The sequence below is a fragment of the Zonotrichia leucophrys genome, unplaced genomic scaffold (genome assembly GCF_028769735.1).
Source record: "Zonotrichia leucophrys gambelii isolate GWCS_2022_RI unplaced genomic scaffold, RI_Zleu_2.0 Scaffold_33_1714398, whole genome shotgun sequence".
NCBI lineage: Eukaryota > Metazoa > Chordata > Aves > Passeriformes > Passerellidae > Zonotrichia > Zonotrichia leucophrys.
In genome coordinates this window covers 910,076-926,224 of record NW_026992238.1, presented here as the reverse complement: position 1 = coordinate 926,224, position 16,149 = coordinate 910,076, and the positions used below count along the sequence as shown (strand labels likewise).

Genomic DNA, 16,149 nt, shown 5'->3' with positions numbered 1-16,149 from the left:
ACCCGATGGAGGTGGCACAAGGCGTGGTTTGCATGGGGCGCTGCTAGGGGTTGGGAGCTGGATTGGTTGTGCCAGGGTCCCGAAGGGCGCGGAGTTGCCGGATGCGCTCACCGGCCCAGCGATGGTGTTGGGTGAAATGAACAGGGCAGGGGACCTTTTCTCCTTTTAATGCCTTTCTTAAAAGTGCTCAGCTCAGGATTGGGCAGCTCGGACGGGTCTGCAGCTTCCCGTCGTTTCTCCCAGGGCGACGAGGAGGAGGATATGCGCAGCTTTATCCACTAGGGGCAGAGCTGGGGGTCCAGTCCGGTCCTCGCGGGAGTCTTTAGGGTGTGGTGACCCCATCGGATGTTAGTTTTCTCAGTTCCTTCCCGCCCGATCCTGGCGTCGGGACGACTCCCGTGCTCAGGGTGAGAGGGACTACAAAGGTGTTCAGCATCTCTGCGGGCTCAGCACCCCGTTCCTGACGTCCAGACATCACTCCAATCTCTCAACTATTATTTGGCTCGTTGTTTTTGGGGTTTTCTCAGTACGTTTGGAGCAGTAGTCCCCCACAGCATGCTGGTCCTGGAGTCACTTTGCATAGCCCTTCCCCAGGTCTCTTCACCATTCTGGGGAAAAGTACAACTTAGCCTCGGGCAAGGCTCTGCTAATACAAAAGGAGCAATTAGCCACAACGACCCGTAATTACAATAACAAAACAAGCAGAACTTCGGCAGCAACAGTGATCTGGCTGATTTTTGTAACCTTTTCTCACAAAAAAAATTAGCAGAATTTTTGTTCATAACATTGGGCACGGATCGTGCAGGTTTGTCCCTGAGGAGCAGGCTGGCTCAGTGGCGGAGCTGCCGGGGGCAGCTTCCAGCCTGCCTATGTCCTGAGTCCAGGATGGTAACCTCAGCCCCAGTAGGTGGGTCGAGGGACAGAGAGGGCAAGAGGGAGGCAAGGCATGACCCCAGGGTCCCTGCGCAGGTGGCTGTTTGTGAGTCACTGCTCCCGCTAGGGCAGGGTCCACCCTTGCCAGGGCTGCTACGGTGCTGTGGCGGCAGCAGGGGAAAGGCGAGAGACAGCGTTGAAAGTGCTGCTATGAAAAGAGGAAGAGGGGCCAGCACAAGAGATAAAATCAAGGCAGAGATAGCCTTAATATCTTTCTGACTCTCCAAACCTCGCAAAGTTGTTTATGTGATAAACGAATCGACCGAATTTAAGAATTGTACAATAATCTTTATTATTATGCAAGCAAGAATAAGCAAGATTCAGCGCTGGGCGGCCAGGAGACTTGCTCTCTTAGGTGCGCGCCTCCCCTCTTTCAAGTTCGCTTTTTATTGTCCTTTTTTTCCGAATTCCTGGGTGACGTGATCTGTTCTCTGCGCGTGCTCCTCCTGTTGCTAGGGGTCTTTTTTCTGCCTTCTGGTGGTCGTGGGATGAAGGCCCCAAGTCTTCCTCTTTGGCCGCTTTCCTTATAAGGCATACCTATAAGTCTTTTTTCTAAGCTTGGCATTCTTGCAAGGTTAATAATTGTTACCATATGTGTTTCAGAAAGTCTCCTATATCTATAGGGTAGAATTTTTGCAGAGCAAGCAATTCTACAAGGTTAGTAATTATTACCAGATGTGGCTGAATCTGGTTACCAAGGGGGGGTTTGTAGCCTAAGCACTACTTAAACATTTCCCATACAGCCCTATAGATATTCTACAAAATCTATTTAGCTATTGTTTTTAATTTAAATCATCATCTAGCTATTAATGAACAAATATATTGTTACTTATTACAGTTTATTTTTAAAGCAAGATTTCTTTTTTTCTTTCTGTTTCTTTACTTTCTTTTTTCTTGCTGTTAGGAAGGGGGGATTTTGTTCTGAGGAATGGGTCTGTCATGCTAAAAAAGGTAAATATTGCCCAGAGGGTAAAAAGCAATAGATGTGATTCATCTTGTGTTAAAATTGGCCTGGCCTTTCTTGTTTAACTAATTGTGGCTCACAGAAAGAAGGATTTGCCTCTGCAGCTGTTAGCACAGCTGGATACAAGGAGAAGAGACGGTTGTCGAAAAAAGCTTTTTGCTAAACCCAGAAAGTTTTGGGGAATGCTGATGGGAAATGCTGATGTAGTATTGTTTTCCTCTTGTCACTGTCCCCGTGCTATTAAGAAGTCCTTTTCAGGTACTACCGAAGCAGCAATCTGAACCAGGGAAAGAGAGTGGATTCATGCCAGCAGAATCAAAGGACCTGTGAAGGAACCTGAGGAATCGATTATCACATCAAAACCGGGTGATACCAAATTGACTTTCAAATGGCGACTGGGTGGTAATGAACTGGGAGGACTCAAATGATCCAAAGAATGTACAAATAATCACATCTAATTGGGACATAAGGCCAAGCTTACATCAGTGGTTTCAAGTACAGCCTGGATAAGTCCTGAGAGGCCCTGACACCTCTTTGGGGAGGAATACTCCCACTTCGAACAGGAGGATCAGGACTGTTTCCGTCAGAGAATTCTCATATTCTGGCCTTAGCCTTTAGTGAGAGTCCCTGTAAAATCTATGTACTGTATAAGTGGCCTTGCCCCAGTCCTAGTTATTCTAAATGAGCTACAGCTGTGAAGTCCTTAGGTGGGCAGCAGCTGTGGCTCGTGAAGGCTACTAGGATAAAAGGGGGGTGAGCTGAGGGCCTTAGAGGAGTTTTGATTGAAGTCACGAGGAACTGCACTGCTGAGAAGAGCTGCATGTGAGAAGAACTGCTCAGAAGGTACGGACTACAGAAATATTATAACGACAATATGATTACAATAGTACGGGACTCTAGAAGTAATATAACAACAGTATGATTGCAATATTAGCCTGTGACTTATATAAAGAAGAGGAGGAATTACAATTTCCATCAGTGCCATACTGCATACTCTGTTTTATTCATCCCAGTACTGGACACACTAGATGGGTTATATGTAAATGTTTAAATTCTAGGAAAAATTGGTATTTTAGTTCACAAAACTGACACTCTTGTTGCAGGAAGTGTCAAGTACCAAATCTGTCCCCTATCCAGATAGAACTAAGAACAATTGAAATAATAATTTTGTTTTGTGGATGGAAATTATTAGTGCCTGTTGAATGGGAGATACCTGAGAAATGGTGGGAAACTACGGTTAAGGAGTGTCAAAAAAACCTATTTGCCTGGAAATCAGCAAATAGGAAGTGACAAGGAAAGAAGAGGGCAAGCCTGGGTTGACCACTGTACTCGCTGTCAAGAAGTTCATATACACCTGCTATGGGTTGCAACCCCACAGGCAGAGAAGGTGGGGGTGTAATGTGTTAAAACTTTAAGTTTGTTCATCAAAGCTGATGAAGTTATTCCAGTAAGACTGTTGCACCACCTCAATTTTTTTGCCTAATAAATTTCCAGACTTAAAAGGATAAGGAAGGTGAAACAAAAGACAATGGGTTTCACAAACATTTGTTTATCTGCTTAGTAAACTGTTAACATGGGTGATGGGCTTGCTATGACTGATAGCACAGTATCAGCTTATCCACTCAGTAAACCTAAGATTCCAGGAACTCAGCAGATTGACCCTAAAATTCCAGGAATCAGATAAACCTATCAAATAAGGAAAATACCGGCCTTCATCTTCAGACCTCCAGGAGGCGGACTATGACCACCTAGCAGCAGGAGAAGAATACGCAGAGTACTACCCTGAAAGACACGTCAACCTGGACTGTATAAAAACTCCACGAAATATCAGAAGAGCGTGGGCCGTTGGTGGAGCCGTGACTCCACGGCCACACCCAGCGCTCCTGGGTGGGTGCAAGCCTTTTGTTGGTTTCACCCAGCGCTGACTTTGCCTATTATCGCTTGCTCTAACAATTAATAAATTCATTTTAAATTTGACTCTCTAGTCGGTGATGATTATCCACCAATAAATTCATTTCATTTGGACTTACTAGTCAGTAATTGATTCCCCACCGCAACTAACCTATAACAGGGGTATAAGCCATACCAGACCCCTGTTATTCCTGTTTCTGTCAATCATTTGTTGTCTTTTCCCTTTCAGGATACCGGCAAGATGGTGTCACAAATGCTACCGAAAGCATTACATGGCAAGAAATGAAAGTTCCTTTTTTTATTACACATATCCATGTCAGCAATCACTGTTATAACATCCAAATTAAGTACCTGTAGGCAAAACAGGGAAAAATATTGAATTGCAAGAAACTTAGGAAAAAATGGTAATAGATTTGGAATTGAATGTCCAAAAGGAGAGAGACGGATTTGTTTTACATTTGATCTTAGAGATATAGTCCAAGATTTGGTAAAAGAACAATTAGTAAACAAAAAGTTAAAACCAGCACAGCAATCTAACTCTGTATTGGCCTCAAATTATATGCTGAATAGTATTATAAGATTCCAAGTAGTTATAGATATGATAACAAACAAAGCTGCTCGAGCAGTGGAATTAATATGAAGTCAGCAAAGCCAAACAAAAACTGTAGTGTATCAGAATAGGCTGGCTTTAGACTATTTACTGGCTAAAGAAGGGGGTGGTTCTGGAAAGTTTAATATATCAGATTGTTGAAAATAGATGACAACAGGGATGTCATCCTGGAAAAAGCAAAAGATATCAGAAAAATAACCCAGGTACCGGTCCAAAATCAAGAAACAATGTTAAAAACTAGCTGGTGGGGTAATGTATTTGGGATGGAATGGTGGAAGAAGTTAAGACTTCTTCCTTTTAAGTGTTACAACTGTTTTGATGTTTCTTCCCTGTTTTATTCGGCTAATTACCAGCGTAATCCAAAGAATGCAAGTGGACAAGAAATATTGCTGAAGCCAAATGATTTATAAAGAATAAGAGGGGGGATTGTTATAGATGCATATAATAATATTGGCTTTTCACTAATATTAAAATGAATTCTATATGTGGGGTGTTAAAATAACTTTGCTATAAAGGTTTTTTTCTGTTTTTAATTAAGCTAAGTGAAATGTTGCAGAGTGTGGCTACAGTGACATGATCATGTCCAGGGAGGCCACAACCCAACGGCAGGGGAAACAGACAAGACAAGTCTCTTTGTTGTTTAGCATGAGAGTCCATTTTATTTCCCCTCCTTCACCCCATGCTGGGGGAGGGGGGGCAGGAAGTGGAGGACCGGGAGCCTGAGCAAAGTTCAGAGAGCCAGAGAGCAGAGAGGAAGCAGACCCAGGGCCGTGGGGTTTTTATCAGGTGTCCTGTGGGAGGAGTCTTACGATCAGATTACAGCCTCCTCAGAAGAGGAAGGCTCTACAATTCCTCAGTTTATAAATTGGTTAAAACAAGGGGATTCTTGGTGTTATAGGTAATAAATGAAAAACCCAAATTAATAATAATAATGATAAGTTTTATTTTTGTGACCAAAATATGGTCTCTGATACCCGCAATCGAAGGGACAGCGTCGAGACCGGGATTGGCGCTGGATGAACCCTGATCCGACCTCTATCGCATCAGATCCCTTGCATTCACAAATGCCGTCTCTGTTGGGGCTGGTTTTATACAGTTTATTCCACCTGAGGCAGAGGTTCCTGTATTCTTTTCCTTGCTTTTCATATTCATGCAGTCTCCTTTCTCTGTGCAGGACTGGACAAAGCCATTTCTGGGAAGCGATGAATGCTGATGTCCTGTTACATGTTATGGGAAACTGGCATTTGGATGCACATTCCTGACAACTCTGGCTATCTTGATTGTAGATACTTATTGAGTATTCATCGCTTTGCGGGTGTTTCATGGATAGTCCCAGGAAAGGGCCCATCTCCGCATGGGCTGCATCCTTTTGCTTGCTAATTAGGTCTTCTTCCCTTGCTGCCATCTGGGGTTTCGCAATTTTGTGTGGCAATCTTTTCCCTGACTGTCCGATGTTTTAGGCTTTAAAGATTTTCGGGTACAGGCACAATTTATTCACAACTTATTTAATGTATATTTTATATAAGCACAAATAATTTCATACCACATATTACATTTGGAATATGACTTAATGGTTTGCAAAACTAAAGTGAACATTAATAAGCTGAATTAACAGTAATAAAAAAGCATTTGAGACTTAATTAGAGAGGATAAAGTAACAGAAATTATGATACTGAATTAAATGAATACATTTTTGCTTAGTGGGTTAATAGTTCATTCTCCTTTGGCTTTTGATCTTCTCACCAGAAGGGGTGCTGTTCTTGGTCTCCTCTTTCATGAGGGGCACAGTCCTTAGTGTTTGATCTCTGCTTCAGTACTGGTGTTGTAGGTGTTTTTCTGTTGGATTCTGATGATGATGACTGTGAAGCAAGGAAGGGTGAAAGCAGCAGTGGGACAGCTTGCAGCACATGGCAGGGCTCTGCCCTTTCCAAGGCTGCCCCGCTCCACCCTGCCACGCCGCCTCTGCCTCGTGTCTCCTGCAGGCACAGCAGAGCCCGGCCATGTCTCAGGGCTCACCAGCCCCGCCTCGCCTCACACAGTCCTGCGGGCTGGGGGCGGAGCCAGCTGCAGCCGCGCGGCCAGAAGGGGGAAGGTAGGTGAGGGGGAAGGGCAGGCACGGGACCAGAAAAGAAGGACTCAGCAGGAAAGAGGGGATCTCAAAACCACATGGTCGCACCGCTTTGAGAAGGAGCACCTGGAACGGTGTGGCCAGTGCCTTCCCAGGCAGGGAACGGGGCATATGGAAAGAGATGGGGGTGAAAGCGGACGCAGGGTGGCAAGAGGACGGTAGCATTCCCACGTCAGCTCTGGACAGTTTCCGACCTTGTCCTCCTTCAGGGAAAGGGGGTTGGTGTGGTGTGAAAAATGCATGTATTTTATGATTGGCTTTTCGCAAATATTAAAATGAATATTATATGTGTTGTGTTAGAAAGTAATGCTGTATTAATTCTCTTAAATACTGTGTTAAATATAGTTTTAGGCTATAAAAATTGTTAAAATAGAAACTATGCTATGTAAGATGCTTTGTTTCACAGAAAGGGCTTGCAGTGAGATAGCAGCCACAAGACACCTAAATCTTTCAGAGAAAGGGAATTTATTGCCTTCTTATCAGAAGAAACTAACTTCTTCCCGCCTTGGAGGCACTGTTAGGATTAGAAGGAAGAAGTTGACACTGACCAGACGGAATCCTGTATTTGAATGGAATTTATGCATCATGTATGAGGTGTATGAATATGCAACGGGCTACTGTTCTTAAGGGTTAATCCTTTGTTAAAGGGGGTCCTTTTTCGGGCTTGTTATGCCCAGGAAAAGGTACCCGACGTCCGTAACTCTTTGTTTTTATTGTCTCATATTGTCTTAATTCAATTTGTCCAAATTGTTATTACTCTAATTGTGTTACTATTTTTATAACTATTTTATTACTATTAAACTTTTTAAAATTTTAAAAACAAGTCATTGGCGTTTTTCACAGGTGGCAGATGGGCAGAAAGTGACAGAGAAGACGGTAGCAATTCTGAGCCATCCTGGCAGTTTTCACTCCTTGCCATGCTCTTAGGAACAAAGGGTAAGGAAAGATACAGACAACTTCACAGAAACTGAAAAACATGGGGGTTCACAGGAGGGAGGACCACTGATTTAGGGCACGGACACTGTGCATGCAAATTGTCCGTAACTGTCCATAAATAGCCACTCGGCCTTTACCGTCCATAAACTGCAGCAGACATGTCAGTAGAGTTGGTAAGAGTACCAAGCATAGTCCTTTTTTCAGGCAGACTAGCTGCTTGTAGCTCTTAAAACTTCCATCCCACAAAGAATGAAAGGATTTGTGCTCTGATGTCAATTTCATCTCTCAGTCCCAGTAAGCCAGTCCCCTTACTGGATGTTTCCCTCCCTGTAAACATTTTACCTCCATGGAAGATGGGAGTCCTGCAGGGTGTATCAATCTGCAGGTGACTCACAGGGGTGCTGGTTGGCCTGTCCTCACTGGCTGCCCGCATTCTCCACCATTTGTAGCAGCATGTGGCTACAGGGATGATCGTGTCCAGGGAGGCCAGAACCCAACGGCAGGGGAAACAGACAAGTCAAGTCTCTGTTGTTTAGCACGAGAGCCCATTTATTTACCCCCCCCCCGTCGGATCTCAGCACCTCAGTCCTGAGGTGCCGAGCCACCGAGACCACCCTTGGGGGGCTCGGGAGTCCTGGAATGTTGCCAGAAGTGTCTGGTGGCTGGACTTTGGTCCTACACAGGAGACGACACCTGTATGAGGATAGGAGGACTTCACCGGTGTGAATGGTGAAGGGATTAGTTAATTAGAGGGTGAGACACAGGGTTTAGGATTTATGTACAGGGGGGTTTAGAGAAGTAAGATGGAGGAATTGGGGCATGTCCTGTCCTTCTTCTTCTTCTTCTTCTCCTCCATCTTCTTCGGTGATGGTGGCACTTTTGGATTGGTTATTACTAAAAGTGCACCGGGCAATAAGAATAAATGGTATTGGGGAAAAATGATAAATATTGTACACGTAACAATGGGTATAAAGATAGGTGGCTGCCCGGAGGGCAGCACAGTGTGCTCATGGCTGACTGCTGAGCAGACCTCTGTCGGGCTGAAAGAACATCTTTTAGATAAACAATTAATAAACATAAAAACAGAAAGAAGAACTGAAGCCTCTTCTCGTCCTTCGATACGCGGGCTGCCCCAAGGCCACTCCGGGCCTTTCCAGGCCCCTCAAACAGCTGAAAAACCGACACCCCCCCCCCCCCCCCCCCGCCCCATGCCAGAGGGGGGCAGGAGGCAGAGGCCCGGGAGCCTGAGCAAAACTCAGAGAGCCAGAGAGCAAGCAGACTCAGGGCCGTGGGAGGAGTCTTAAGATCAGATTACAGCCTTCTAAGAACGGGAAGGTTCTAGAGTGAAATAGCTGATATAAGTATACTTGTGTTAAAATGCCTGCTTGGATGGAATAACATCCAATGAACATATGAAGAGGACACCTGCTACAGATATGCCAACTATCAGCACCCATCATCTGAAGACAGTGTGGGCTGGGGCCTAAAACTGAAGGTGATGATAAACAAGGGCTAAAATCACAGCCAAGGAATACACATGCTCTATAAAGGCAGACCCAAGGAGGAGCCATGCTAAACAGTTCTTGGAACATGTAAACTAGTTTGGAGAACAAGTTTACTCTGCATAAGGGTCTATGAATATGCAACAGACTGATGTAAGGAAAAAGGTATTTAAAGGATATTTCCAAAGGTAATGGTGTGGTCTTGACTGAGTGCCAAGATACACCCGGCCATAATAACCTTTGCTCTATGGTCCTTGTCTCCTATTATCCTTTATTAAACTTTTAAAATTTTCACAGGAGAGTGAACGTGTTTTTCACATGTGAACTAGTAGTAATGTAGTTATATGTTAAATAGATGTTATGTAACTGTTCACAGTCACCAGGAAACATCAGGTTCTTATTAGGAAACGGAGAGAAAGACTTGCATAATACTACTGTGGATTTTTTTGCCAAGAAAATGAGAAACCCTAATTTTTTTTGTTACACTTGGTAAGTGTGACTTCTCATAAATTATGTTGTAATCCTTTTAAAGTGATATGTGCACTTAATATTTGGTATGCAAAATTCAACTGGAAAATAATCTGAAACTTCAGCTGAAATCGCAGCTGAATCAGGCTGCCCAACAGGAGGTGTATGCAGAGATGTATGCAGGGCTGAAATCACAAGATGCAGGATGGAATATCTGAATTAGAATGACTAGAAATTACTTGGATGAAAAAAGTTATGAAACTTAAGACAGAAATCTTTATTTTGAAAAAGAAATCTGCAAAGGAATAGGCAATTGCAGTCTTTAACACTTTAAAAAATATAACGTCAATGGTACTGTGTTAAAAAGTGTGTGTATATAAATGCTTATATTTTAATGAAATGTGTATTTCATATGTATATTTATCAATATATTGGAAGGCTTATAACTGAGAAGTTGAAAGACACTAGTACAAAGAAAACTTCTATTTCCTTTTCATCTGTGAAAAACGCCAATCACTTGTTTTTAAATTTTTAAAAGTTTAATAGTAATAAAATGGTAATAAAGACAGTAATAATATTAGAGTAACAAAAATTTGGACAATTAGGGTTAGGACAATACGAGACAATAAAAACAAAGAGTTACAGATGGTCCGGGTATGTTTTCTGGGCAAAATAAGGACAGAAAAGGACTCAGGTTAACAGAGGATTGACCCTTAAAAGCAATAGCCTGTTGCATATTCATACATCTCATACATGATGCATAAATTCCATTCAAACACAGGATTCTGTCTGGTCAGTGTCAACTTCTTCCTCTGAATTCTGACGGCGTCTCAGGGCTGAGCGAGGCAGGAAGAATTTAGTTTCTTCTGATAAGGGAGCAATAAATTCTTTTTCTCTGAAAGATTTAGGTGTCTTGTGGCTGCTATCTAGGTGCAAGTACCTCATTCCTCTCTTAAAAAATATCCCACATACACAGTTTCTAGTTTAATTACAAAAACTACATTTTAACTACAAAACTACATTTACCATACTATTAAAATGTGAATACAGCACTACTAATCAATACAACATAATACATACAGTAAATATCTGCATAGAGCCATATAATATGCACTTTTCACATCGTCCAAATGCTATGGTACGGTGGTCCAGTTGTGAACAATTTTTCATAAAAACAAGGTGAGGACAGTATAGAGATATCATTTATGTATGCCAAATTGACTGCGGTTCTTGTGGCAGAGTAAGTTCTTCTATAGAAGACTTGTGTAGAGTCCTCTCCTGAAGTACTCCTGAATATTGTGAAAGGAGTGAGGGACTTGTTTTTACAAACTAACTGTGGGTCTGCTGGTAGATAAAACTAGCAGTGAGAGAGAAAAGAAACAATGGGAAGGATTCCACTGATTGATGAGTGGAATGAGAGAGATTTGTCTTTACAAACTGTAGGTCTGCTGATAAATAAAACTGGATACTGAGAGATGAAAGAAACCATGGGAAGAACCAAATTCCATAGGTATTCCACTGAGTGACACGAGGAAAAGAAAAAATTAGGGGGAGAGTATACATTAGAAGGGAGTCTTAGGTATTAGGGATCTCAGTCTGTACCTCTCAAGTACCTCAGGCAATGAGGAAAGAAAAAGGAAAATGTAGTTGGGAAATTAAGATAAAAAGGAGGCTGCGTCCTCCAAAAATTTGGGAGACCCTAAGGGAAATGCCCCATGGCCTCTCCCTTTATTTGAATAAAGTTACAAGACTCCTTTGTCTCCTTTTTGGACATAAACCTCTGGTGTTGGTGGATTAATTTTCCTGACAATAGCTTCAGGATTTGGGCTTTTGTTTTTCTAAGCATTTTCTTCACACAATTGCTGCCTTTTTTACAGAAAAGCACTTTGACTGAGAGTGAACCACAGTAGTTGGAAACTTATTCATTTTCCCATGCAGAATCCTTTTTCTATTGTACTTGATTAGGATAAGGAAGGACAAGAGGTACAGTACTATTTAGTTCCTATGCAAAGCTAATATTGGCAAGGATGTTTGGCATCTTAAGTTGCTATACTTTACACTCAGCTGTGTGCTGAGTTTGACCTTGGCTGGATGCCCAGTTCTCACCAAAGCTGCTCTATCACTTCCCACCTCCGCTGGACAGGGGAGAGAAAATATAATGAAAGACTCATGAGTCTTTCATTATATTTTTGGACAAGGAGAGATCACTCAGTAATTACCATCACGGGCTCAACAGACTCAACTTCAGGATATTAATTTAATTTATTACCAATGGCTATTATCAATTAACAACAGAGTGGGATAATCAGAAATAACAACAAATCTTAAAACATCCTATGCCCCACCCCTCCCTTCTTCCCAGGCTAAACTTCACTCCTGATACCTCTCCCCTGCCCCCTTCCCCAGGAGGGCAGGGGGATGGGGAATGGGAGTTGCAGTCAGTAACTATCACACCTCTCTGCTGCTTTCTCCTCATGTTCTTTCCCTTCTTTAGTGTGGGGTCCCACCCACAGGAGACAGCTCTCCACAAACTTCTCTGCTGTGGGTCCTTTCCACAGGCTGCAATTCTTCATGAACTCCTCCAGCATGGAGTCTCCATGAGGTCACAGGTCCTTTGGGTGCATCCACCTGTTACCAAATCAGTTATATTTCTTTAAAAAGGAGCCTAGGCAGAAGTGGGGGGAAACTGTTGAAAGGAGAATTACTCTGTGAAATAGGTAACAGATTATGGACAAGATCTGGGTGATGTCCATGTGATAGAAAAAGTTTAGGGCCACATGTTGACCTCTTCCTTTCCCCATTGGTTGAGGTACTAGGAAGGTACAGCCTTTCCAAATTGCCTATCACATACTCCCCCCACCCCCTTGATCCTTTCATTTTCAAAGTTCAGAAATGCAGACTTGCACGGACCCATTTGTCTGTTTCAGGAGTCAAACTGTAGGGGTTCTGTAACAAACCTGCAGCTTGAATTTGTGTGAAAAATGCGTATTTTATGATTGGCTTTTCGCAAATATTAAAATGTATTCATGTATTTATATGTAGTGTGTTAAATATAGTTTTAGGTTATAAAAAAAGTTAAAATAGAAACTATGCTATGTAAGATACTTTTTTTAAAAGAAAGGACTCGCAGCGAGATAGTAGCCACAGGACACCTAAATCTTTCAGAGAAAAAGAATTTATTGCTCCCTTATCAGAAGAAACAAACTTCTTCCTGCCTCGCTCAGTTCTGAAGACGCCGTTAGGATTAAGAGGAAGAAGTTGATGATGACTAGACAGAATCCTATGTTTCAATGGAATTTATGCATCATGTATGAGGTATATAAATATTCAACAGGTTATTGTTTTTAAGGGTTAATCCTCTGTTAACGTGGGTCCCTTTTCAGGCTTATGTTGCCCAGAAAAAGGTACCCGGACCATCTGTAACTCTTTGTTTCTATTGTCTCATATTGTCCTAATCCAAATTGTCCAAATTATTATTACTCTAATTATATTGCTATTTTTATAACCATTTTATTCCTATTAAACTTTTACAATTTTAAAAACAAGTGATTGGCGTTTTTCACAAGTTGGTAGAGTTATTAAGACCCATTTCAAAAACGTTACCACCCATACCCTCACCCATGGAATTGGTTGGAAAGACATTAGTACACATGTTCCAGATCACTACTGTGGTGTGTTGTAGGTTTGCAGGAAAGAATGAGAAACTGACCCTATCTTTGCAATGTGAGTCCACGGGTACAAGTGTGGTGTGACTGTAGGTGTGACACGGGATGATGGAAGGAGGGAGAAAGGGGACAGGCAAGAGGAGTGGTACGTGCAGCGTTACTCTAAGAACAGCTCTTCCTCGCGCCCGGGCCTCAGCGAGGGGAACTACAACTCCCAAGAGCCTTTGCAACATCAAGCGCAGGAGGATTCACGCCTTAAGCGTGGTGGCAGCCTACGCGACATCGAGGGTGCTCTTCTGCGGGCGGGGGCGTAGTCATTGGCGGAACTACAACTTCTAGCAGCCCTTCACACATCTCGCGCGTGCGCACGGCCTTGGTCCGGCCGCACTTTGCCGTTGTCGCCGTAGGTGTGTGTGGAGGGGGGAAGGGAGTGAGCGAACGCGGCGGTGAGGAGGGGGGTGAGAGTTCAGAGTTCAACCGCCGTTGTCCCTACTAGCTTGCACTCATGATTCCTATATGTCCGGTAGTTTCTTTCACCTATGGTAAGTAATGGCGCTCGATGTTTCTGTGTCCGTGAGCGTGGGGGGAGGGGGGCGGCGGCGAGGGGAAGGAGATGCGGCCCGCGCGTGGGGCGGAGGAACGGTGGTCCTGAGGCGCCGTGTCTGACCTGCGCTCGCGCGCACTTCTGTCTCTTGTCTGTCTGTTCCTTTCTCTCCTCGCCTCCTCCTGCCGGGCCTCCTGTCATGGCCCCGACCGCTGCCGCCTCTTGGTTATCTTCGCCACAGTGCCCAGCCGCCTGGGAGAAGATGCCAAAATGGCCACCGGCAACTACTTTGGATTCACCCATAGCGGGGCTGCTGCCCAGTATAGGTAACCACCGCGACCCCTCCCTTCCTCCCTCCCTCCGTCCTTGCCCGGAATCACTTCCCTCTTCGCCTCCGGTTTCGTGTCCCTGATCGGGATCTCCCCGCCCCCTCGGGGTGAGTGCTCGGGACTGCTCCCATCCTCCGCCCCGTGTGGAGCCTGCTTCTGCAATCCGCTACTCCGCGATAGTTGTGCTTAGGACCCATCTGCTTATCTGCCTCTCCCGCAGGTCTGTTTTCTTATCCTGGTAAGGACCTCCCTGTATCCCCAGTGGTGTGAGGGTGGGGAGGTGGAGCCAGACATCACGGAGGAGGCAGCATCAGATCCCAAGGCCCTTAAATTAAAATGACCACTTAGACTCAACAACGCCAAAAAGCTACTGCCTGCTGCCCCCAGACACTTTTCCTTCCGTGAAGATGGGGCTTGCTCTCCAAGTCTTTGCTTTCCCCTATGTCAGTGTGGGAGGATGGAATCCTTTTTAACATGTGTTAAAATTACACCAACCTAACCTATGGGATAGATAAGGGAAGAATAGAAACAGCAGAAAATACAGGGGACTGTCCCATTCCACTGAAGCAATGTTATAAATAATGTATCGGAAAGTAGAGAAAGTACTTTTGGAGCCATGCTCCTTTTAAAAAGATTACCTACTTGGGTATCTAAGATCAGGAGCAGGTCTTATAGTGGAGCTTGGGGACATGTAACCATATATTTTGTATAGGTATGTTGCCTTAAATTTTTGCATCTTTGTGCATCCAAATTGTGTGTCAGACTGTTGAAAAGTAATTGGTAGCATCTATTATCTCACTTTTTCTGAAATCAAATTACTTAATTTGACAAAACCCAGATACAATCATGAACATCATCACATTTTTGGCTTGTGTTGGAGTAGCACCTTGAAGTTCATATTTGAATGTTTGTTATTAGTTTCATGAATTTATAATAAAGGCCTTCCTTGACTCCTAAGTCTTAGTTAATGGGAAAATAGTAGGATAAAGCAAATATATGAAATATGAGGGATTATTGGCAAGTGAATGCAGATGTGTGCTACTGTTATCTATCTAATCAGAACTGCATACCTGACATAGTCTCAGGAATATACAGTTTTATGTGGGTCATGGAACGACTCCCAAATGATTATTTTCTGGAAATGGATATAAAATAAATGAATTTTCATTTACTCCAATGTATAATAGTTAAAGGAGGGGATTAAACTTAGCTAAGCTTTTTCTTTCTTTTTTTTTTGATTAGGTGCTCACACTATGTTTATGTTTTACTTGACAGTTGTGAAATTTGAAACTGGGTTGTCATGGGTTATGAAGGAGTTTTTAAATAGCATAGAGGATTTTTTGTTTTTGTAAATAAATAAACAATATTTGAGTGAATAATAAACTGACATCTATATATAATGCATTTTTGAAGTGTAGATTAATTTTTAAAAAATGTTATTCCTTTTATTGTGGAGCTGAGGTAGTCTGTAGACTTTGAAATTTCCTTAAAACCATATAATTGGAATATAGTTCAGATTCAAAACTGTTTTCATAGTTAATCCTAAATGTATTCTTGAGAAAATGGAAAGACTGATAGATTGAAAGCTTTTTCTTTTGCTATCAAAAGTACAAGATACCATTCCATTTACGTATCAGTAAAAGACTCTATCCTATAAATGGTTTGTATATTTGCCAAGTCTGAAAGTGAAGAGGCAAAGCAATCAGTGTTAAAGCAGTCCTTTCATAAGAATGAATTTAATAGTTTGAACAGAAAACACAGGAGTCAATGTCTAAAAGGGAGTTTATCTTAATGTAATGACATGATTTAATGAGAGAAGCATTAGATTATGCAAATACCAATACAGAAATTTTTTCTGAATATTCCAATACCTTTGTGCTAGTAGTGGTATTAGGTCTAGGGTTATAAGCCTGCATGCAATGCAAAACTCTGTTACTTATTTAGGTAACTATTAATCCATTTATTTACAAGCCTGAAATAAATGTGAAATTTGGTGATACTAGTCCTCTTTATTTTGTATGTGTGTGTGTGCATTCTGTAGGCCACCTTAACCACTGTGTGTCTATTCAGTTTGACATGAACAACCTAATATTGGCTTGTTTTTCATGTGTAAAAAATAGCATTCTTGATTCACTGCTGGAGAAGAGGCATAATTATGC

The 16,149-nt window shown here is 42.7% G+C and overlaps 1 protein-coding gene and 1 long non-coding RNA gene across 3 annotated transcripts in view; both read left to right on the top strand.

Moving 5' to 3' along the window:
* Window positions 1-2,684: 2,684 nt before the first annotated feature.
* On the top strand, window positions 2,685-4,822 carry LOC135460206 (uncharacterized). The gene is made up of 3 exons (XR_010443189.1): window positions 2,685-2,740; window positions 3,571-3,784; window positions 4,038-4,822. It is a non-coding gene; the product is annotated as an uncharacterized LOC135460206 (long non-coding RNA).
* An 8,719-nt stretch (window positions 4,823-13,541) lies between these two features.
* Window positions 13,542-16,149, top strand: part of LOC135460202 (zinc finger RNA-binding protein-like) — a 73,468-nt gene continuing 70,860 nt past the window's right edge. For both annotated transcript variants that reach the window (XM_064736937.1, XM_064736936.1), the window contains exons 1-2: window positions 13,542-13,659; window positions 13,903-13,987. In XM_064736937.1, coding sequence (XP_064593007.1) covers window positions 13,623-13,659; window positions 13,903-13,987 — 122 coding nt within the window. In that variant the 5' untranslated portion in view covers window positions 13,542-13,622. The remainder of the gene's footprint in view (window positions 13,660-13,902; window positions 13,988-16,149) is intronic.